Source organism: Ictidomys tridecemlineatus, chromosome 10 (genome assembly GCF_052094955.1).
Source record: "Ictidomys tridecemlineatus isolate mIctTri1 chromosome 10, mIctTri1.hap1, whole genome shotgun sequence".
Taxonomy (NCBI): Eukaryota; Metazoa; Chordata; class Mammalia; order Rodentia; family Sciuridae; genus Ictidomys; species Ictidomys tridecemlineatus.
Window position 1 is genome coordinate 15030415 of NC_135486.1, and position 24606 is coordinate 15055020.

General features: G+C 46.1%; 2 protein-coding genes across 4 annotated transcripts in view; one reads left to right on the forward strand and one right to left on the reverse strand.

Moving 5' to 3' along the window:
• Positions 1–17272, forward strand: part of Lamc2 (laminin subunit gamma 2) — a 58566-nt gene extending 41294 nt beyond the window's left edge. For all 3 annotated transcript variants that reach the window (XM_005319714.5, XM_078022462.1, XM_078022461.1), the window contains 13 exons: positions 231–476; positions 2946–3091; positions 4479–4638; positions 4942–5147; positions 6098–6177; positions 7242–7391; positions 8112–8256; positions 9313–9462; positions 9948–10062; positions 10961–11160; positions 12957–13115; positions 13209–13308; positions 15586–17272. In XM_005319714.5, coding sequence (XP_005319771.2) covers positions 231–476; positions 2946–3091; positions 4479–4638; positions 4942–5147; positions 6098–6177; positions 7242–7391; positions 8112–8256; positions 9313–9462; positions 9948–10062; positions 10961–11160; positions 12957–13115; positions 13209–13308; positions 15586–15839 — 2111 coding nt within the window. In that variant the 3' untranslated portion in view covers positions 15840–17272. The remainder of the gene's footprint in view (positions 1–230; positions 477–2945; positions 3092–4478; positions 4639–4941; positions 5148–6097; positions 6178–7241; positions 7392–8111; positions 8257–9312; positions 9463–9947; positions 10063–10960; positions 11161–12956; positions 13116–13208; positions 13309–15585) is intronic.
• Positions 17273–20297: 3025 nt separating this feature from the next.
• Nmnat2 (nicotinamide nucleotide adenylyltransferase 2) overlaps positions 20298–24606 on the reverse strand; it is a 142192-nt gene continuing 137883 nt past the window's right edge. The window contains exon 11 of the mRNA XM_005319713.4: positions 20298–24162. Coding sequence (XP_005319770.1) covers positions 24060–24162 — 103 coding nt within the window. The 3' untranslated portion in view covers positions 20298–24059. The remainder of the gene's footprint in view (positions 24163–24606) is intronic.

The following is a 24606-nucleotide window of genomic DNA, read 5'->3' on the forward strand; positions in this document are numbered from 1 at the left end:
GTTAGGCCTCCTAGCGATGTTGCTGTGTTCCACAGTCTGTGGTGACTGTGGACGGGGTGGTGCCAACCCTGTCATGCACCTGCTCCTGACCCGTACTGTTCTGGGGTCACAGAAGAAGCACCTTTCCCTGGCTCTCTGGGGGTGCCTTGCACTCTAGGCCTCTCTGTCTCGTCTTGCTGCCAACAGGTGACCGTCTGGCCTTGGCCATTTGTTCCTTTGTTCTTTCCCAGGCGCTCGCTGTGAACTCTGTGCTGATGGCTACTTTGGGGACCCCTTCGGGGAGCGGGGCCCGGTGAGGCCTTGTCAGCTCTGTCAGTGCAACAACAACATCGACCCCAGTGCCTCTGGGAACTGTGACCGGCTGACGGGCAGGTGTCTGAAGTGCATCCACAACACGGCCGGAGTCCACTGCGACCAGTGCAAAGCTGGCTACTTCGGGGACCCTTTGGCTCCCAACCCAGCAGACAAGTGTCGAGGTAGGACTGCGCTCCCTACCCCCCCACACACACAGATTGCGCCTGTGTGTACGTGTGTGTACGAGCTTGCCCTGTTTACCAGGGAATGTCATGATGCAGCTTTGGTTTTCTGATCAAACCATCCCAGAAACAGCCCACCTTTCTCCCTCAGAGGTTGGTCTTAAGACTGCTTCCCCCCCCCCGCCCCCCAACTCCCAGGAATCTGGAAGGCAGAGCCAGAGGCTCTCAAATGGTTAAAGCCGGGTGGGAGATGTAAAAAAGGTCAGGTTTACATTCCTAAGTGGAAGAGGAGATAAAATGGAGCCAGGTCCCATGCCCAATCCCGAGGCGAGTAGGGGGAGGTGGCTGCCAGACCTCTTACTGGAGAGTAATGAATGACTTGAGGCCAAGCCTGAGCAAACTGCAGAGAAGTTTAAGAGACCCTCTCAGGAAGTCTGCATGCTCGGGGTATGGAGGGCCACTGTTGAAAGTCCTCCAAGGAAGGCTCAGCTTCAAAGCAGTAGCCAGGGCCGAGCATTCCTAAGGGCTGCTTCAGATCAAAGCCCGGATCGGATGGGTCCTCAGCAATCCTTTGCACAGGTTGTATTTCAGAGGCAAGTTCAGATCTAGAGGGGCAGGCCTGCCCCAGACCCTCCTTAGTCCCAAAGATCCCAGATACCTTGAGGAGCAGAATTCAAGAGCCTGTCTCCAGTAAGAGCCTCACGCCGCAGTCTCCACCTGGAAAGGCCGGAGCATCTCTCTGCAGAGGGGCCTTCTCACCCAGGAGCATGACAGGACTGACTTGTTCATGGGCCAGATCAACTTAGAGTTGGCTGTGATGTTCTGGAAAATATCCTGTGATAAGAAGATTCTAGATGACACTAGTGGTGCTGAATTCAAGTCCGGTTTTGTGACATACCTAGCGCATTGTGCTGATCACGCCAATTGATCCCTCTGAACCTCAGTGTCCTCATATGTTAGACTAACATTTAACTCAAAATGTTTGCAAAGATAAAATAAATTGGCATATGAGAAAGCACACTGTAAGCGCTGTATTTCTAGTTATTCAGTGTTATTAATACTGACAATTTACAATTCCAAAGAAATTGGTCTTCATTCAACTCTATATCATCAAGCACCAACCATGTATATAATGTGGGCCTAGATACTAAGGTTATAATGATGAACAAGTCAGTCCCGGGTCCCAAGGTCCTTGTATGGTGATAAGGAAGTCACAAATGTGTGTGCAAATAATGGTAGTACACCCCCCAATCAGTGGGGTTTTTTAAATTTTTAATGTTTTGATTAGTTATACATAACAGTAGAATGCATTTACATACTTTGATATATCATACATGGGTGGGATATAATTTCTCATTTTTCTGAGTGTACATGTTGTAGAATCACATTGGTCATGCAGTCACATATATACATACAGTAATAATGTCTGTTTCGTTCACTATCTTTCCTATCCCCACCTCCCCTTCCCTCCCCTCCCTTCACTTCCCTGTATCTAATCTAAGGTAACTCTATTTTTCTCTAGTACCCACCCACCACATTGTGAATTAGCATCCTCATATTAGAGAAAACATTCCGGCCTTTGGATTTTTGGCATTGGCTTATTTCACTTAGCATGATATTCTCCAACTCCAATTACTTACTGGCAAATGCCATATTTCATTCTTCTTTAAAGCTGAGTTATTCCATTGGGGGGAAAATATATATATATATCACATTTTCATTATCCATTCATCTATTGAAGTACACCTAGGTTGGACCCATGACTTTGCTATTGTGAATTGAGCTGCTATAAACATTGATGTGGCTGCATCACTGTAGTATGCTGATTTTAAGTCCTTTGGGTATAAACCAAGGATCAGTGTTTTGAGAGCACTGAAGATAGAATCACTGGGATCATTAGAGCAATGTCTCACTTACTGTTTTATTTTTGACTCTTAAAACAGAACCTAGTATGTAGTAGGTACTTAATAAATTTGATCAAATGAGTAACGGTACTACTTTCTTATTGCATTTCCTAGATCAATGGTGTAGATTTCCTACATCACTGGCTTTTTCTGAGCTCTCACTGCAGCAGATTATTCAATCTCTCAGAGCTCCCATTCCTATCTGTAAAACAGAGAGAGATGTTTACATCTCACACATAATAGGCCCAGAAGAAATGTTATTTACCTTAGGAGCAAAGACAGCAAAATATCCAACAGGCTTACAGTTTAATGAGAGGAACCACCGTGATACCTTTTCATCCACACACACCAAACAAACTTGCAGGTGAGTCCTGAGGTCTACATACTTTGAGAATGTGCTTGAAGGCATAGCCAAGGACTGAATCTAACCCAAGACACATGGCCAGGGCCACAAACGACTCTTCCCCATTGGAGACTTGATCTTCTTCCTTTCTATCTTGGCTATACCTTCAGTTGCTGGGATGAGTTTGACGAGCATGCTCCATTTGTCTGTCTCTGTCTTTAGCTTGCAACTGCAACCCCATGGGCTCGGAGCCTGTAGAGTGTCGAAGTGATGGCAGCTGTGTTTGCAAGCCAGGATTTGGTGGCCTCAACTGTGAGCACCAAGCATTAACCAGCTGTCCAGCTTGCTACAATCAAGTGAAGATTCAGGTGTGCCTGCTGCTCCTAACCGCCTTCCACCCCACAGAATCGAACCTTTATATGCCCACTGACTGGTTCTGTCCTGGATCTAGGAGCTACCCCCTAGTCTCCTGAGGATGGGAAGTTGCTATCTTTGTTTTTGTTTTTGTGATTGTTGTACTAGCCAGGCACCATGTCACACACCTGTAATCCCAGTGACTCAGAAGATAGAGGCAGGAGGATCACAAGTTTGAGGCCAGCCTCAGCAATGTAGTGAGACCCTATCTCAAAATAAAAAATTATAAGAGCTCAGTATGTAGCTCAGTGGTAGAGCACCCCGGGGTTCAATTCCTAGTACTGAAAATAGTAAATTTTGTTGTACTAAAAAGATTCTGAATGATGATGATGATGATAATAATAATAATAATAATAATAATACAGGTTTACTTCTTATATATACTATAAGATATAGTATATATCTATATCTTCTATAGATATAGTCTTGTTTGATAATCATGATGACTGAGTTGAGTTGGAAGATATTCTGGCCTCAGTTTTCACTGATCTAAGAAAGTCTTGAAATACTTGCTATTTTTCAAAGTGATAGAGCCAGCTGGAACTGGGAAATGCCACTCTGTCTTCCAGATTCTGAGTTCAGTTCTTGCCATTATAATATGCCACTCTCCATCTAGACATTTTTCCAATAGAAACCCTTGCAAAACGAATGCAGAAAAACATAAAGCTCAGTGGTACAGCGCTTGCCTAGTATGTGTAAGGCACTGGGTTCAATCCTCAGCACCACATTAGAAAACAACAACAACAAAAGCCTAAATAAACAAAATAAATGTATTGTGCCCATATACAGCTAAAAAATATTAAAACCAAAAGCATAAGCATATCAAAGATAAGTGAAGTCCAGGAGTGGATGAAGGCTTTGCAAACAGGAGTGGCCTCCAGAAATTCCCCCATCCAAGTTCCAAAGAAGAATGGACTTGAGGTTTTTGTTGTTATTATTAATTATTTATTTTTTTTCTGGAGTGAGGGGTTGGGGAATAAAATTCCCAAACAGAACTTTGAATGTGGAACACACTCAACCTGTTTTTAAATGTTGTCTATGGAACAAGCTATCATAGAACTTTCTTCCAGCTGTGCTGTAAGCACTTGACAAATATTAACTCGTGTAGTGCCAGTCATGATTCTATGAGGCAGTATCATTATGTTTATTGTCCCCATTGAGTAGATAGGGAAAGTGACTTGTGCCAGGCCACACAGCTAGAGGACTCCAGTCTCTAAAGTCTAAACTGAACCACCAGAACATAGCGAGCGTCTCTGAGTGGTTCGCTGCTGTCTCCTGGGTACCTGGTGCTGGGTGTGGTCTCCATCCTCCATTCTGAGCCTCTTTCCCGTGTGGTTTCAGATGGATCAGTTTATGCAGCAGCTCCAGAGCCTGGAGGCCCTGATTTCCAAGGCTCAGGGTGGCGGTGGCGCTGCAGTACCTGGCTCAGAACTGGAAGGCGGGATGCAGCAGGCGGAGCAGGCCTTACGGGATATTCTGAGAGAAGCGCAGATCTCAGAAGGTGAGAAAGGCCGACTGACTTCCCTTTAGCCAGAAGAGGACTGATGTCTAGAAAGAATTGCTAGACGCACGTCCTAGACTCTTCCTTGGACACTGGCTCAGCAGGTGTGTCCACCAGCCCTTGCCCAAGTAGAGGGCTGTCAGTGACACTCCTGAGACCTGCATGATGGATCTTCAAGAGCAGTTTGCGTGCGCGTTTCTATGGGTATTTATCATGTCGTCACGAGCCAGTCAACCCTCCATCATTTTAGATAGCTCTGGGCCAACCTGAATAGCGCTGATCTTCCCTCTTCTCTGGGTTCAGGTGTTAGTAGGACCCTTAGTCGCCAGCTGGACAAGGTGAGGAGCCAAGGGAACAGCTACCGCAATCGCCTGGATGACCTCAAGACCACAGCAGAAAGGATTCGGGCCCTGAGCAGTCAGTATCAGAACCGAGTCCAGGATACCCGCAGGCTCGTCACCCAGATGCGCCTGAGCCTGGCGGAAAGCGAAGCTTCCCTGAAAAACAGTGTAGGTTTGGCTGGGTTGGGGTACTCAGAACCACTGCTCGGGGGACCCACCAGTAGCTCCCCCTGCTCACTTTCTGTCTCTCTGGGCTTTTGGTCCACCTGGCAGGTAGTGGGACCTCTCTTCCTTGCAACAGTCACACCTATTCTTTGTGTCTTTGGCCTCCTACAATTTCCTGTTTGACTGCATCATGTTCTCTCCATTTATTTTAGCTCTGCTCAAATTTGCCTTCTTAGCCCACAGCGTGGTATGTGGTGGTTGACAATGTCAGTTGCATGAATGAATGAATGAATGAATGAGGAGGGAGAGAGTGAAGGAGGAAGGAAGTTGGGCAGGAAGAAAGGAAGTGGCCCAATAAAGACAGTTCTGCAGATGGAAGAAAAATATTGTCACAGCAATTCTCCTAATGATGTAATTTGCAGTGTGGCAGGAGGGAGGGATTCGGTTGAACACTCTTCTGTTTTGAATAAAGAAGGCTATGGTGACAATAATATAAGCAGATGGGTAGAAGATGAATAAAGGAAACAAGAAATAGAAATATGATGAAGAAATCACATGTAAAAATAATTTATTCCAAGGTTACAAAAAATTTTTTTGTATAAAATACAGAAAAGAAATAAAAATCCCCAATGATCCTATTACTGCTAAACAGCTGCTGTTATAACTTGATATATGCTACTGGACTTGACATAGAGATAAGAATGTACATGCATATATTTTTAAATGCATCCTTATCTTTATAGATACTTTTTGGAACTTGGAGTTCTACTTTGTTCTTATCTACACATACTTTTTTTTTTTTTAAACTGCGTGCTCATGGTGGATTGAGACTCTCTTGGTGTGTCAGGGTGTGAAATCTGTGGCCAATGACAAGTGGTTCTCACACTTCAACTGCACCTGCTCAGGCTCCACAGTCAAATGCAAAGTCTTAACTAAGTCTCCTTTTTCCACAGAAAATTCCTCCCGTAGACCACTATGTGGGGTCCAATGGCCTTAAGGGTCTGGCTCAGGAGGCCACAAGATTGGCAGACAGGTGAGCAGCAGTGGAGGCACCTCTGCTCCAGGTGGCTCCTCAAGGCTAAACTTGAACAAGACTGTGGGGTATTCAGTACCCGAGTTCATTCCCTCCAGCCTCCTTTGCAGCCGTCTCCTGCCTTGAAGCCATGTTTTAACTGCTTGGCTTTTAGTATACGTAGGAGGACCCTGGACGGGGTCCTTGGCCAGAGTTGGGGGGTGGGAGTGTTTCTTTCCCAGACTTCTCTGTGACTCACAGTATGGCTTTGGTGTCTGTCCAGTGTGATTCCTCGGAGCCTGTGAAAGGAATGAGCCTTTGGAAAAGGAAATTCTGCAGCTGTCAGGGACTCCTAGGGTCCCACACCAAGCCTGGGTGGGAGTGAGGAGCAAGGAGTTGTTTGCTATGTGTCTTGCACAGAGGGGCACTTCCTCCTGGAGACCAGCTTGCAGGAGCTTGCTAACAGGCAGCTCCCCAGTGCTTGCCTTGACTTTAAATCCTATTGTGTCTTAGAGGTCTGCTGCGCAGGGGTTGACCCTGCTAATCTCAAGAAGAATTCAGTCAGCAGAAGGGGGGGCTGGCTTGGATTTTCATAGTTTGAGCTGCCTCCAGAGCCCTGGTGTTGTTAGTTTTGATTTTTTAGTATCACTTTGTAAAATCTGGAAAACGGAGCTTACGGGGGACTTTTACTCACAAGCTTGTCCTATCAGGCCTGGGCTCAAAGGAGTAGGGAGTTGGACCTGGACAAAATGAGATCCAGGGGTTTCTCCCTGCAGAAAACAGTTTACAGGGGCAATGTTCTGTCACCCTGAGACTGCTCCCACTCCTCCCCAGGGCCCACCTCCACTAAGCGTGTCATCTACAGAAGAGACCACGGGGCCTGTGACAGGAGGCAAAATCTCCAGAACACAGGCTTCTTGATAGTTCCTCTAATTCCATCGAATCTGGATTTAGTTTTTGTTTTGTTTTGTTTTTTTCTGAAAAACCAAACCAGTCTCCTCACTCTTCTCCCTTTATCTACACGAAAGACAGAAAAGGAGCCCTTTTGCTATGAAAACTAATTCTTCCGTTTTTAATCCTTTCAGCCATGTCGCATCAGCCAGGAGCATGGAGCAACTAACAAGGGAAACAGAGAAATATTCCCAGCAAGCGCTGTCATTGCCCCACCAGGGTCTGAGTGAAGCTGGCGGAAGTGGCGTCTCGGACAGCTCTGTGGTACAAGGACTCAGGGGAAGGCAAGTTTCAGTGGGTTCTCCCTCCGGCCCATAAAACCTGGATCCTCTCAGTGTAATGCACTAGGCTTCTTTTCAAATGTATGTTAATTAGAGGGACAAGAGAATGAGCTGGTTACTTTGGGGAAAGCAAATATCTTCAAGGCTGGAAGAAGGTTGATTAACCTTAGTAAAATTTATGATTAGATTGAGAGATTGCAGTACTTGCAGAAACGACTACCCTTTGCAGCGTATGAATGGTATGTGCAAACACCCGCTTGATAGTATAAGGAATATAAGAATAATGTATTTATACTACCAGGAATTAGGAAATTTGGCTTGAATTTTTCCACCCTGACCTCTATAAACTGTGAGGCTTGTGTTTAGATTGTGGCAAGGGTCCCATATCTCACACATAACCTTGCCTGGCTCTTGTGAGTATTCTAATTATGTACTTTTAAAGGAACAGGATCAATTTGGGCTTTTATAAAAGGAGGTGACTCTTACCACATTCCTGTAATATCAGCTTCTTAGAAGACTGAGGCAGGAGGAGAGCAAGTTTGAGGCCACCCTGGGCAACTTCACAATACTCTGTCTCAAAATAAAATTTAAAAAAGGCTGGGGATTGTGCCTCTGTAGTAGAACATGCTCAAGACCCTGGGTTCAAATCCCAGTAATAGAAAAATAAAATTAAGTTTTGAAAGTCCTTCTTTCCCCTCAACTCTCTTCTCTTCCTCCCCACAGATTGGAGAAAACTAAGACCCTGGCCCAGCAGTTGTCAAGGGAAGCCACCCAAACTGACGTGGAAGCGGATAGGTCTTATCAGCACAGTCTCGGCCTTCTGGATTCCGTGTCTGGGCTTCAGATAGTGGACGATCGGTCCTTTCAGGTGAGGGCATCTTGCCTGTGTGCTTGATTACGAAGGGCCAAAAATGCTTCCTTCGCTAGGGATTCCATCATATCGTTCAACGCATTCAGCTTCTTCTCCATGTTCACGGTATTAGCCGGCGTTTCGTGACTACAGTGAGATTCCTGAAGCAACTATCATATTGAGAGAAAAGGTCTATTTGGCTCATGATTTTGGCATGGTACCTGCATGGGCTCAGTTCTGGAAAGAGTGGCAGATGGCACTAAGAGGGAGCTGTGTCAGAGCAAAAGTTCACCCCTGAGCCAGGAACAGAGAGAAGAGGACAGGCAGGATTGCACAATCCTTCTCGGGGGGCGCACCCCCATGACCTAAGGACCTCCCTCTCAGTCCTCCTTTCCAAAGGCTTCACGGCCTTCCAACAGCACCACTGGGGACCAAGCCCTCAACAGCCCCCACATAGTCAAACCACAGCATTTACCCTTCTTGCTTTAAAGTAGGAAGAGTGTGCATGATTCTTAGTATCCATCTTCTTATTCTTAAACCCCAGCTTTTACACCCTTGGACTTTTCATCCTGAGCCTTTTAGTGGGTAAAACCTTTATAGCTCTTCCCTAGTTCTGGGGACTGTTGGAATGTGTGGGGAAGTACTGTCAAGTTTGGTGCATCTCTCTGTACAGAGGACTTTTGTTAGCAAAAGTTTTTGCATCGTTTCTGCCATTAATCCTCTTCACTGTTCCCAATTTATTCAGTGAAGAAGAATCCACTTTTCTACCTGCAGCAAAAAGCACTCCCAGTGATTTCCATGGACACACGTTCCCATGAATATATAAGCTAAAATGATAAAATTGAATAAATACAAAGGAACACACACGCAAAACCCGTTTGATGCTCGAGGGTCCTGCTGCCGCCTGATTTCCCTTGGGCACAAGGTCTCATTTCTATTAAGCTTTGAGCCTGGATGGTTAGGGATGGTTTTCTTGACTTCTGAAACCTGTTGTTATTTTCAAACACTGGTGCCAGGTCCTAACAAGGCTGGTGTGGTAATGGGCAAGATTCATTCACTTCTTTGGGCCCACAGGTGGAAGCGAAGAGAATCAGACAAAAAACTGATTCTCTCTCTAGCCTGGTGACCAGGCATATGGATGAGTTCGAGCGTGTGCAGAGCAATCTGGAAAACTGGGAAAAAGAAACCCAGCAGCTCTTACAGAATGGAAAAAATGAGAGACAGGTATCCTTTTGTTAATTCGTCCGTTCAATAAGCAGTATCAAATGCCTACCGTGGGAAGAATATGGCAAGAAGACCCATTCGAAACTCTCGGAAGGTCACGGTGCCACAGCTCACAGAGGGAGGAAGTGAGACAGACCTTGATGTAATTAACTCCACCCACTGAGTCAGCACTCAACCCTTGGAATAGGACCCGACCTCCTGGGTCTAATTTTGGTCTGTCTATTAGCTTGACTTCAGGAAGCACCTAGAGTTTAAAATGATTTGCAAGACTATTCCCCATCCCTGTGGGTGGACTAGAAGTCTCCTTAGGTGGCACATGTGGTTGGCTTATAAAGTTTGCTCCATCCCAGATTGTAGAGGGGTTGCTCCAGCACCCCTAGACTGTGTGGTGAATCACAGCACTCTGTTGTCATGAAGAGAAATGTGTCAGGGTGACTTTGCCAGCAGGAATGTACTTTCTCTAATCTTGTTCTGTCTATTTACAGAAATCAGATCAGCTGCTTTCCCGTGCCAACCTTGCTAAAAGCAGAGCCCAAGAAGCACTAAGTATGGGCAATGCCACTTTTTATGAAGTTGAGAACATCCTAAAGAACCTCAGAGGTTAGTGCTTCATGGTCCAGGTCACCTGAGTATTTTAAAGGAAGTGTCATGGCTGATGGGTTTTGAGTCTTCATGTATCTCTTTAATGGTGGGTAGACTGGGATATTTTTAATATATGCTTAATAAATATCTTTCTAAAGAAAAAACTCACTAATATCCAATGTAAGTAGTGGAAAGAATTGAACTAAGTCTCAGAAGGCTTGAGTTCCCCTCTTTGCTGGGTCTGGTGACCTGGGTGAGCTCATAGTGTGACCATAGACAACTCACATACCCTTTCTACACCCGAACAGAAATGATTGATATGATTCCTCACAGATCCAACATCTCGTTGCTCTACAGATATTTTCCTTTTTCTTTTCTTTCTTTCTTTTTCTTTTTCTTTTCTTTCTTTCTTTCTTTCTTCTGTTGCCTGATCGGTTCCAATATGGAACCCCTATGGTTGCTCAGTGGAGAAGACAGAGCCCCCTTGGTCATGGAATCGAGACCTCAGGAGGTTTGGGGGATGCCTTGCCGATTTGGTTAAAATTTCAGCATCTTCAGTAACAAATCAAAGATGGGCATTCCTAAATTTTTCCAGTTTCCTTCATTGAAAGTCCCTCTGTGCCCCATTCTATCTAGCTCCTGATTCTTGTCCTTGACAGTTTGGGACTTAAGGCTCTGGATGGAAGCTTTGGGCCTCAGAGATTCTGCCTGCTTATTTCCTGGGGCCTTGATTCTCTTGCCTGGTGGGGACTCGTGACTAACTCTGGCTCTGGGAGAAGAAAGAGTACTCCTCGCCTCACTCCCCCACCCCGGTCTGCACTGACCCTCTTTCAGGCATTCCTCGTTAAACCAGCAGCCCCTCTTGTTCATTCCCAGGTTCTTTGCATCTGCAGGGCAATCTCCTTCTTTATTTCAGAGTTTGACCTGCAGGTGGAAGACAGGAAGGCAGAAGCCGAAGAGGCACTGAGGAGACTCTCCTACATCAGCCAGAGAGTTGCAGATGCCAGTGACAAGACCCAGCAGGCCGAAGCGGCCCTGGGCAGCGCCTCAGCGGACGCCCGGAGTGCAGAGAAGACGGCCAGGGAGGCCCTGGAGATCTCCAGCGAGATAGAACAGGTAAAGAGGAGTCGAGGTGCAGGTTGGCCCAGCCCCAGGGGAGAGAGCATCGGGCTCATTTTGACCCCTAGGGCTCCGAGCCTGTGGTGGTCCATCATCGGAGCCCCAGATCCACGTGGCCATCCCTACTGTCAAATTGATTTGTGGGACTGTAATCAACTAAGTGTTAGAGATCCCATTTTCAGCTCCCTTTGGGACAGTGTTGAGAAGAACTACCCAAGATTGGTTGTTGTTGGTTTCTAGGACTGAACCCAGAGCTGCTCTACCACTGAGCTTCATCCTCAGCCCTTTTTATTTGTTTTGAGACAGGATCTCCCTAAGTTGCCCAGGCTGGCTTCCAACCTGCGATCCTCCTGCCTCAGCCCTCCTGAGCAGCTAGGATTGCAGGCACCGTGCCTGGCTCAAGATGGTTTTTATGTAGACTGTTGTATTGGTTTTCCAGAGCACAAACTTTTTTTGGCTTAAAACAACAGAGATTATTTTCTCACAGTTCTAGAAGCTAGAAATCCAAAATCAATGTGCCAGCCTTGTCCCCCCTTGCCGGCTCTCAGGGAGAATCTTTCCTTGCCTCTCCCTAGCCTCTGGTGGTAGCCATCAGTCCTTGATGTCGCTTGGTTCGCATCTCTGTCCCTCGAATCTCTGTGTGTGCCATCACATGGTGCTTCCCACCTCTGAGTCTCTGCCTGTTGTTATAAGGACATCTGTCACATGGGAATAAGGACCCACCATGCTCCAGAATGACCTCATTGTAGTTAATTACATCTGTAGCAATCCAGTGTCCCAGGAAGGCCACATTCTGAGGTACTGGGATTTAGGCCTTCAACATACCTGTTAGGGAGTTAACTGTTCAACCTGTAACACCTGTCACCCATGTTTTGATACCAGATGATGAGATTCAGGGGCTCTAGAGCTTTTATGCCAGTCCATATCCTGTGTCTGAGGTCTACTCACTCATTTTTCTCTGGCCTCACTCTGCCTGGTGCTGAGGAGAAGACCCAGTGCGCCTCTTCAAGGAGTGCTCAGTGTAATGGGGCATATGAACAAGCTACACCAGCAACCCACGTGTTAAGTGCCACGATAGCAGAGATGCTCAGCTGGAAGAGGGCCTCTTAGCTCTTAGGCAAACATGACTACTAGAAATTTTATGCTTCTAGAAAGCCCAGAGGGATCTCTAGAAGTATCTGGGCTATTTGACCTCACTTTGAGATCACTCAGTAATCTGCAAAAACAATTTCTAATGTTAAGCCCCTTGAGTATATGACCAACTTCATGTAGCTCTCTTCACACAGCTGAGAGCATAAGGACACCAGCAATTTGAAGCTTACTAATACTTTATTGAGGAAGTTATTGATACGCTTTGTCCTTTTAAAAACAAAAACTCCACACGGGTACCCTATTCCTTCTCCCCACTGCAAACTCAGCTGCCTTGGGGGTCTTAGTAAAATCATTCAGAAGACCGCAGCAGCACAGGAACATGACAGAGAGCCACGCGAGTTCCCTGTCCTTGGACTTTCTCAAATCGTTGCTAATTGTCTTCAGCGTTTGGTGAACATCACACCGAGAGGGAAGCAGTGTCTCGGTGCTGACCCTCCCAGCCCGTAGAGACGTACCCCAGATTCTGTTGTTTGAGGCAGAGCTTGGGGAAGGGTGTGTCCCCAGTTTGACTCTCGCATTGTTCATCCAACCTACCCATCAGACCTTGGCTGCAGCTGTATTTTTTCTACAATTGTCCTTGGGATGTTTTTGAGCCTCACCCCCCTCTCTCCTTCCGTCCCTGGCTCCTTTTCTTCTCCCAGGAGATAGGGAGTCTGAACTTGGAAGCCAATGTGACTGCAGATGGGGCTTTGGCCATGGAAAAGGGACTGGCCACTCTAAAGAGCGAGATGAGGGAGGTGGAAGCAGAGCTGGCCAGGAGGCAGCTGGAGTTTGACACGGACAGGGATGCGGTGCAGATGGTGAGCCACGGCTTCTTTCCCTGGGGGATCCCTTTAAAGTCACCAATATGGAAAATACCCATCCCAGGCAAGTCTGTTCTTCTTTCTCCTCAGGTGATTACAGAAGCCCAGAGAGTTGATACCAGAGCCAAGAATGCAGGCGTTACAATCCAAGACACGCTCAGCACCCTGGACGGCATCCTACATCTGATAGGTCTGTGGCATCTCCACAACCTCCCTGGGACTGGGAATCGCCACTTTCCTTAAGGGTGTCTGGAAATTTGCTTTATTTCCAGGTCCAGATACTTTAAGCAGTCTGCTTTGTATTTCTGGACTCTGTTTTACTGTCTCTAAAATGGGTCACTGAGTACCTATGGCACTTAGAGGTGGAGGTCTGTGGGTTGAAGAAGTGGTTGAATGTATTCTGGAAACTTTGTGGGAAGATTGGACAGTGTGAGAGTCCTACTGCGGAGGCTGGCCTTCATCCTGAGAAGCCAGTGGACAGTTTTAAGCAAAAGAATAACATTGTTATTGGGTAGCTGATGCAGGGGAGCATAAAGGGGGGTTGGACAGGAGGCCACTTAGGATTCTGCCAGTCTGAGGCAGCAGGAGTGGTGAGGGGAAGATGTAGGGGTGGATCCTCCTGGTCTGTGAAGTGAAGGACCGCGTGCTGATTCTGCTGTTCACCAACCCCAAACCCAAGGGAAACCATAGTGAAACCAGCGAGGGAAACCTGAGCTGTCTGGGTAGATGACGAGAAGAAATGCAAAGACAGTAGATCCACAAGATACTGCAACATTTTAGGATAAAATAGATCCAGCGGTCCAGTGTGGCAGAGAATCAGGTTTCCCAACAGAATCACTCCCAGAAAAAAAAAAAAAAAAAAAAAAAAAAACGATTTTAATTAAAATTCTGGATTTAGGTAGAGCGGATATCAAATCCTCATTTGGCCTGTTCAATCAAGCGTGGATTGCAGTGGCTTAAGAAAGTAGGGATTTGGCCACAGATTCTAGTGACACTCAGAAAAAGGCTTAACTCTACTTTTCCAGTTCAGTAGAACAACTTTAAAGCCCGGTTTTTCTGTGGAGGATCATCATCACCCTGGGAGTCCCATGTAGTCAATGTTGTTCTACTAATGGGTCTGCTTTGCCACCCAGTGAAGCCCCAAAGAGTGACATGCTCTCCGTGGATCAAACACTCCCCGTTTTAGCAGCATTATTAGTCTCCTAAAAAGGGTAATGAAACTAATGGAGCCTTTAAAATGAGAGAAAATGAGAGGGCGTGGAGAGACAGGTAGTGGGGAGCATGAGACACTTGCTGTGTGCCAGGTGCTACCCTGGTGTTTTTTCATGGTGTAAGACCATTTAAGTCTCATAAGAGTCCTAAGAGGTGGGTCTGAAATATTTTTGTGATTGTGTTTCTCAGAGAAATCAACTGAGGCTGCAGATCCCATGGTAAATTGTGTAGGCAGGATTCACACTGAGATTTCTTTGCCTGGAAAAATTCCTCTTCTTTTCTAGTAGCCTAGGTCCCTCCCATAGATCTTTTGTTTCTTCCCAAGCTTGCTTGGCTTTCTCTGCATGTCAGAGAACCCTAAATTCTTGAATTCTCCCCTGCTCCATGAAGGATAGATTCACTGGATCAATATTTCTGTTATGTTGTTGCTTCTACCCCCTGTGTCCTCTTGAGTTCTGGAGCAAATAACTGATTCATTGCTCTGTGTGTGATATACGCAGGCACTGAAACACTACCACTTCAGCCCAGACGTGGGAGGCATCCTGACCCTGAGTTTAAGTTGACTGAGGGCCACTCAACCTAATTGAACTAAGCAGGACTGGCCGGGTTCCCTTCATGCTGACATTAGCTTTTATTTAATTTATGGGTAAAACATACCTGGACAAATGTGATTACATTTCACATTGGGAATAAACGGATACCTAGCCAGATTCCCACTGTTTCAGGCCAGAATAAAGTCTTACATCATTTTCTAACAGCTGGAATCCGTCCTCCGAATAGCAAAGCATACCTTGGCCTTCAGAAACCCTGAAGCTCAGCCAGTTTCTAAAGATCTTCCAGTACAAAGCAGGGAGACGTTTCCTAAGGGTGACTCCGAAAGCAGAATTTGGGGTTGATTCTAATCCTAGGGGTGAGCTGTGGCAGGCAGATACCGCGGATCATGTTTAGACCCCTGTGACCTTCAGCCTTCCTCTTTGAGAGCATGATCTTTCGGGCCTAATGTGAAAGGAAAACTCCAAACTTCATTTTGCAGAGCATTGAACAGCGTTGTTGCGTTCTACCTAACAAATAACTACACTCAAACTTTTTCTAGATCATTTCTAATAAAAATAAGCCTTTTAAGTGCATAGCAGACCATTTACTCTGGGCAGGTGGAAACAGGCATCTGTTAAGCGTGCAGAACGGCACTCATGCCAGTGCCAAGGGATCTCATGCCAGGGGATCTCACTGCAGCTTTTCTCCTTCCCTCAAATAGACCAGCCTAATGCTGTGGATGAAGAGCGACTGATCTTATTGGAGGAGGAGCTTTTCCGTGCCAAGACCCGGATCAACAGCCAGCTGAGGCCCTTGATGGCAGAGCTGGAGGAGAGGGCGCGTCGACAGAAGGGCCACCTCCATCTGCTGCAGACAAGCATAGATGGAATTCTGGCGGACGTGAAGAACCTGGAAAACATTAGGGACAACCTGCCCCCGGGCTGCTACAATACCCAGGCTCTCGAGCAACAGTGAGACACCTCCGAGACTTCTCAACTGGGATTCCTGGGATACAGATCTGAGGGCTCAGGAGCTTCCTCATGTGGGTGGGGTGGGATGGGGATATTGGAACACGTTTAATGGGTGTGCGCAGGTCAATTAAATCGGACCCCATCCCTGAGACTGTGGCCAAGCAGACGTTTTGTGGCACCAGGATGTACTATTTGTTTCCTGTGCAATGAGGCAAATAGTGCTGGGTTTGAGACTGATCAAGGCTCTCAGCACCCAAGAGTAGACTGGTTGGAAGGAAAAACTGCACAGGCAAATGTTTGCCTCAGAAGAGTCATAAACTGAGTCCTAGAATCCGGACAGGTGCCACTGGATTATAGTTATCTTGTCCTGCAAGTAATGCAACTAAAGGAAAAATTTTTGACTTGGCCCACGCATCAAATCCTTCCTAATGTGACAGCAGAGAGAGAGATCCTATCACACTGTGACCAGGGAAGTACTGTTGCTTTGTGCTGTCCGCCGTAAGCTTCTTCTTGACCAGAGTTCTTCCCACTTACCGCCCAGCACCTGAGCAGGACTCGACTTTCAGGCTGGAAGAAGTGAGCAGTGATGGATTCAAGACCTGCAAGGCTGGCCTGTTTGGAGCAATGGTGCCTGCTGGTGATCTGCCACCCTTGTACCCTGGGCCTGGGTGTGATACCCTTTCTCTTAATGATGCCATGGCATCTTAGAGACTATGTTTTTATTAAAGCGTCTCCTACCAGCAAAGCAAACATTGGGAAGGTATTTACTTTTGGATCTCAAAGTGAGAGAAAAATGTCATTTGGGCATTGAAAGAGGTGAAATTATCTCGAAGTTTTATTAGTCCTAGTTCAATCCTACTTTTTAAACACTAGAAATTATATGCCTCTATGTGTTTTATTTCCTTTCCCTCTAGCAGAGAATATCCCTACTTATTCTTGAGCTGGGTAGAATCCATCCTTCCATCCATCCTTCCAAAGTATATTTATTGAGTCCCTACTGTGTGCAAGTGTGGGTGACTCAGTTCTGACATAGCCTCTGCCCCACAGAGCTGAGCGTCTAGTGAGGAAGACAAATGTCTTAACTTTGTAAGTTTAAACTTACGAACCTTGCTCATCACAAGTGGTATTTATTGCCGTCACCCCTTTGTTTTGCAACCTCCTACTCAACAGAACATGTGTTGCAAGACATTCCCACGGGGCCACTTGAGTTTGAGCAAAACTGGAATGGCTCTGGGTTGTCCACGCTGCTGCACATTCCAGCCGTCCCTCCATCCCTTTCCACAGCTGATGGCAGTGGACTGTTGAGTCATAACACCAGTGGGAACTGCCCAAGGATCCAGAAGCTTCCACCCCAACCCAGGAGACCTTCACGTTGCCTCACTTCCATATTTCCTTGGTTGTTTGTGGACTGTTTTAAAATAAAGAATTATCATTAGATGCTTGAGGTCAGTTTCTAATTTTATTAAACTCTAAGCCTGAGATTGAAAGAACCAAAACAATGGAAATGAAAATACCGCCGACATGCCACTGGTTCCTAGAGTTATCATCTTTAAGTCCTATTTCCAAGTATCTTATTTGGCCCTTTGCAAGCACAAGAGCATGATGAAGCTTAGTGGATGCTCTATCCTAAGCACGGAGGTTTATTTCTAGAACAATGCAGTCTGGGTTGAGGGTGTAACTGATGTTTTTGCCATCTTTCATCCACTCTAAAATAAAGGGAACATTGTAGTTAGTGGTACACAGCTCATGTTCTTAACAAATTAAAATTCAACAAATTAAGATGTTGATTTGGCCATCTACCCACGTGAGTGAGGGAAGGATTCTGCTTCTGTTCACATTGACCCCCAAATTCTGATAAATCTGATCACTTTGTTCTGACTTTATAATCCTGACGTGGCCTGCTCAATCGTACATCCTACAAATTTCTTGTAACTAACTAAATGCCAGAAAATGTGTCTATATTAATTAGGGTAGATTAACTGCTCTGCCACAGAGAGCTAAAGAAATGCAATAGCTTAAACAGAATACACTATTTTTTTTCTTTGTCCCGTAATAGACCAGGTAGGGAGCAGGCTGGCAGAGCGGGACTCCATATGGTCATTTCAGAGGCCTTGCTTCTTATACCACGTGACTTCTGAGGTTGCCTTTGCACTGGGGAGGGGCAGAGTTGTCACCATTCCAGCTGGGCAGAAGAGAAAGAACCCGGAGGAAAGGGGCACGTGGGAGGTCTCTGTGGGCCAGGCCTGCGAGGCTTCACCTTCCCACTAAAACCCACTGTTGTCAGAAACCCACTGTTAGGACCACATCTCACTCGTCAGGGGTCTGGAAGATGCTACCTCTTGGTGGAAAGCCATTTCTCAGGGATAATTCTTCATGAGAGTTCATTATTGATGGACTATCTGTCTCTGCCAAGTGTAAGTTAGACTCCACATTCTAGGGATCCTGGTGAAGAATCCCGTTAGTTAATAGTCAGGCTGCAGGCCACCAAGAGAAGATTCCTGGATGCAATGAATTGTTCAGGAAGTCAAAAGAAAGTCTTTCCTGACAAATGGGACATGATCCCCCAGGAGAGACTGGGGAATGGACAAGTGACTCTTGGGACTCCCTCATCTCCGAGGACCTGACAAATGGACCCTGAGAAGAAGAAGAGGATGTAGCTTATCCAGGACCTGGCCACTAGTTGCCAGTCTTGGCCTGAACCTGCCAAGTTAAGGGATTTCTTATCAGTATCTAACCTATAGTGAAACATTTCTCGTATTTCTCCTCAGAGAGCTTTCTGATTAATTGTGCTATTAGTAGCCATGACTCAAAGTAGAGGAGAGGGGGTTAGAAATGAAACCGCCCATAGAATACAACTTGTTAGTGTATGTGTTTCTGATCTTATCCCAGGAAGTGGTTTCTTTCCAGCACTCGTGGGGAGGCTAGACAAAATGGTAAGAAGATGCTTAGCTCAGTCCAGTGTTTGGAACAAGTCTCAAGGGCCAGGAACATGTTTATCATATCCTAGTGTTTTGCATGGTCATAGGAATGTTATGGGTTCTTGCCGCACATGGAAAACAACGAATAGACGTTTCCTCTGCCTTCTTTGTAGCGTTGGCCACACAGAATTTCTTAGGAGATGCAAAGATCTGAAGCATACTTATAGACTGTAAGGAAAAAAATACCTATGTATATGTGTGTTAATTCATACTTAGTGTAAACATTTAAAGTTAGTATAAGTTAGCAAATTAAATCAATATTTATACTCAATTTTAAACATACTGTCATCATTACGCATTCTTAGGACAGGAAAAAAAAGCAGTGTTTAGGTTTGTGTACAAAGTAGCAAATATAAACTCAAGTAATCAATTTACAAGGCATATCAAGTATCACTAAGATGTGCCACAAAACCCACATGGATACACACAAAGCCAGCTAATCCCAATTTAAGAGGGGAAAAAGGAATCCTAAGAACCAAAGTGATTAAAAAAAAATTTTTTTTTTGACAAACAAGTTCCTGACTCTAAAGTGAGCTGGCCTAAGAGGGGACGGCCATTTCCCCTCTAAATCACCGCTGATGATTAGCCAGTGCCAATCACCATTTAGACCAAAACCAATACAGGATGTACAACTAAAGATGAAATAAGAATGAATATTTTCAACAGGGTTGAGCAATGAACAAATTATTCACTTTCATTTGCTTACATTGCCAAATTATAACAATTTCTGTCTTAGTTAAGATCTTTCAGGCCAAACTCATTTTGAATTTTCATAAACATGTTTTTAATTCATAAAGTACTAATTTCATTTAAGAACCAAATTTAAACAATCCTAGGCCATGTGGGCTAATCAGGATCTAAGATTTCGTTTTATTTTTTTAAACTGAGAAAACTTGGGCACGATTTACAAGTCTGCTAATTATTCTTCCTGTTATTATCCTTGGGTGTGGTTATATATACTACTTCTCCTCCTCCTCCTTTTTCTTTTATCTTTTTTGGTATTAGAGATGACTCAAGGGTGCTCTATCACTGAGCTCCATCCCCAGCTCTTTTTTATTTTTAAAGCATCAGAGCCTCCTCCTCTCTCTCCTCCTCCTCCTTCTTCTTTAAGTTGTAGATGGACACACTGCCTTTATTTAATTTATTGATCTTTTTATGTGCTGCTGAGGATCTAACCCAGGGCTTCACCTGTGCTAGGCAAGCGCTCTACCACTGAGCCATAACTCCAGCCCCCAGTCCTTTTTATTTTGAAACAGAGTTTCACTAAGTTGGTGAGGATGACCTCAAACTTGCAATCCTCCTGTCCCAGACTCCTGAGTTCATGGGGATTATAGGCATTTGTGCTATGTATAGAATCAACTGAACCAGGCAGGAAATATTATAATTATTGTCTCCTATCAAATTAAGATTATAAAGAAAAAGTGATTACTTCTCAGAGCAACACATAGGGGAAGGTTCTAGACCAAGACACAAGACTCTAGCAGTAGCATTGTCTTATTTATTAACATAATTGAAACATTTTGCTGATAAAACTCTTGTCCGTGACTATTCTAGCAACAAAATTTTACTCAAAATATTTCACTGTGGAAATGGTATTGCAACTTGAATGTAATTTTTATTGATGATTTGATTTCCATAAAGCAAAATTTACCCTTAAAATGGCAGATAGATGACCAAAAAGTGATTTAAAAAAAAAAGAAACAAAGCTGCCTCCTCCCCATACCAACCCTCAAGACCACGAGGATGGTGCTGAGCTCTGGGCCTGCGACTAGACCGAAAGGAAAGAGCTGTACCTCACTCCTTATCAACTGGAGCCAACGAAACGGACACTCCAAACTCACGCGACAAAGAAACCACAGGAAGAGTTAGTTTACAGGGCAGCTACGGGAAAGTGCAGACTGGGTGAATTTGGCAGATGCATCATCACCACCACGATGCTATCTCTAAGGTGTCCTAATTTTATGAGCTACAAAATCAGTCCCTGTTTCCACCCTTCCCATCTCACCTTGTTCCCATCTTCTCCTGCCATAACCTTGGGAGAGATCCTGAGCTTTTCATACTCGACGGTTGTGTTTCTGCATTACTCTTTTGATGAATAAAACATACACGATAACATGCTTTTCTCTCTTAGTCCCCTAAAAATGCGTCTGTGTATCCGTCTGGGGAAGAGCAGATTTGGGTTGTAGTACAGATTTCTCCCTGTCATTCTCTGCCTTTTGCTGTCATTGGATTATTGAGTCTTACTTTCTTCTCGGTTCCACCGGCAAGTTCTTTGATTCTGAGAAGCTGGAGCTTTTAGAGCACACTGGGGAAGCGGGCCCATCTGAGACAGGAAGATCAGTGTCTCTAGAAGCTCCACCTCTGGTTTCAGGCACTTCAGAAAGAGACTTTCCTCCTGATCTGATGTACATTCAAGGAAAACCAAAGCCAGTAGCCCAGAGGCTGCCTGGGGCTGGGGAATGTGAGACTAAGGAGACTGCCAGCAGCACAGAGCCCCCAGGGGGCCATTCCTTGGGGAGCGAGTCACTGAAACAAATGGTCTCCCTCCTGACTGTTCTGACATCAGCCACTTGCAGAAACATGGGAGTGATGCAGATTATCGATAGCAGGAAATGAGGCTCCAGATCCCTCTAGACATGATTAATCCAGGCTCTGACTTTCTCACTATCTCTGAGCCATGCCATAGTTCCTTGGATTGGTCTTTATAGGAAGGACCACTCCTAGAAGGAAAGTCGGGGCTTAGCAGTTATCCTGTCGATGCCTGGGATGCCACTTGAAACTCCATCTTTCTGGTGGTGGCTGTGACTGGGTTGCAGTCACACTGTCCTGGCCTGGCCTCAGAAAGGTTCTCTGATCTTCTCCCAGCAAAGGAAGAACAGAGCAGAGTGGGGAATGGACCATTCTACCCTGAAAGGGGATTCACTTTGCTTTCATGAAAGGAAAGTGATTTTTAACACAACCCCTGCGCCATACCAAGATGTAACCTGCTCCGTCTGCTTCCTAGAAATCTACTTCTCCTGTACCTGTTCTTTTCCTTGGTGCACCTCACTCTCCCTCCCACTCCCACATGTCCTCCTGCCCCCACACGGAGGGTACAGAGTCAGCCTGGTTCCTTCTTTTGAGTTGTGGAGTTGATGGGGTTTGGCCAGAGTCCAGCAGAATAACAGAGTGGACCAAAGGAACAAAAGGAATCTTGTCTTTCTCAGGTCTGCTCGTGTGCATCCTCGTAAACTCTGTCCATAAACTTCAGGTCCTTGGAAACGCCATGCTGCCCCAGGACACTCAGCTCCACGTTTTCGTCTGTGTCAGGAGTCAACGTCCTCTGTCAGGCTCTGCACTTGTCGTGTGACCTTGGACCAGGCACCCATCCCATGGATCTCTGCTTCCTCAACTTATAGAGGAAGGTGTTGGAGCATGAGTTCTGATGTTTTTTCAGTTTCTCATTCCATGGTTCCTAACCCAAGAGACATGAACAGTATATTTCCCTTTCTTCCTTTGAAGGTTATTTCCATAATTCAAGAGCCATACACCTCCTCTGGGGGCCACTCTGTCATATTCCTCTGTTGAATCCATTTCCTTTTCTTGGAGGCAACTGAAGGGTACTGTAGACATGGAACATGTCCCGAGACTCAGGTCCCGCCTGGGGCGTAACTCAGAATAGATTGGGATCAAAGTACACAATACTTGGGGACCCCTCCTCAAAGACAACGAGGAACCCAGAGCTAGAGACCGGATGGGAGACACAGAGCAGGAGTGTGATTTCCTTTGAGTTCTTTAAGCAGGCATGAGTGAGGTGTTGAACACAGTCTGTCAAAATTGTCTCCAGAGAGGAAGGCCGGAAATTAGGGGGGAAATAGTTTAGTGGTCCTGATCGCTCCATGATCTCTCTTCCGAGAACCCGTTCCTGTGTCCGGCAGATTTCCTCAGGTGGCACCTGCGGCTGTGGGGCTCTGCAGGAGAGAGGACCAGGCCCAGACACAAAGCCAAGGTACTGCTTCTCAGGAAGGAATGGGCCTCAGGTCTGGTGGCCTCAGCGGAAGTAGGTGAAAATCACTGATTCCCCTCGGGGTAACAGATTGCTTTCCCCTAGGTCCTCCTGGACTTACATTACGAAAGAGTTCCCAGCCAAATGGGCAATAAATAATTCCAATTAGCAAAGATCTCTACAGTTGAAGGAATTCCTAGCATTCTTTTTTTTTTTAAAGAAATGACTGGATTATCAGGATTTGGCCTTGCCTGTGTGATTCTTCTCAGATGCAGGAACATGTCTAAGCATGGTCTCCGAGGGCTTAAGTGGTTCTGAAGGTTCTTTGGAAATGCCCGGGCTGGCAGAGAACCCACATAGTGCCATCAGCCACAGCTCACAGAAGTCCATGTACAGATGCCATTGGGAAGTGAGAAGACCATCAGGAAAATGGTCTGAAACTCAGAAATAGACTTCAGGTCTGAAAATCCCCACGATTCCCAGCCTTGGCTCCCAGGCTTTAGAACCTGAAAGTCTCACTCTAGACCAAAGGCTGCTGCTGCCGCTGCTGCTAGTGTGTGTGTGTGTGTGTGTGTGTGTGTGTGTGTGTGTGTGTGTGTTGGAGAAGCGGAGGTGGCTCAGTCTTCTCTACTGGAAGTGGCCCTCCGTGCACTCACTGAGTGCTGAGGCTGGCTATAGTGTCCTATCAAAAGGGAAGTAATACCACGGGATTGTATCAAGACTACAAACATAAAGAACCAGAGACACTGATTTCATCCAAGTTCTACAAGAAGTCAACGAAGAAAAATAAATCAATAAAAAGAAAGAAAACGAGCCCTTTGTGGTAAAGGGCATGCTGGGAAGGAGAGAGCCAGAGCCGCCTCCCCAGAGCATGCTGGGAGGATGGGCACCAGAGCCGCCTCCCCAGAGCATGCTGGGAGGATGGGCACCAGAGCCGCCTCTCTAGAGCATGCTGGGAGACAGACGCCAGTACATCTCCAAGGACTGCACTTCCCCCAACTCCCACCCTTTCCCCTCACCCACCCCCAACCCAGAGACTAGAGGAAAGTTAGTCCAAAGATGGTGGACTTGGGAATGCCATGGTTCTTTGCAGGTCCCCCACACTGTGGGGGGTTAAGTCAGCAAGTGCGGAGAACAGTCAAAATGAAAATGCAGACAAACAGAGAGGCAGGAGAGAAACCAGGGGACTGACAGAGACTGGCGGGGCCAGTGTGTGTCGGTAGAGGACGAGGGGAGGGTGGAGCAGAGAGCTGTGCGGCTGCTAGCCAGAGGCGTTGATGTACAGCTGGCTCTTGAGAATGTAGTCGATGACTGGCTGGGACAGGTAATCCACAACATGGCCGTCCCCATGCTGCAGGGCCAGCCTGCAGGAGAAGAGACAGCAATCAGATGACATCCACATCTGGATTACGTCGGAAACACCGGCCTGGCCTGTCTCTCACGAAAAGGGTTAATAGTCCAAAACCACATCCCCAGCCTTCCCTTGGGTCCATGTTGGGAAGAGCCCTCTTGTCTTTGCAAATCCTCCCCCACTGTGAAGACATCTTCTTGTGATACTGGGGTTGGACCCCAGGGCCTAATGCTCTACCACTGAGCTATGACTCCAGCCATTTTAATATTTTGAGACAGGGTCCTGTGATCCTCCTGCCTCAATCTCCCAAGTAGCTGGGGTTAGAGGCATGCGCCAATGTACCCAGCTCCTTCTCTTCTTGACTCTCTCTGTGAGCTCATCTATACCCAGAATTTCAATGAACACACACATGCTCAGTTTTACACTTCCAGACCTCTCTAGGCTACGTCTCGCCCTC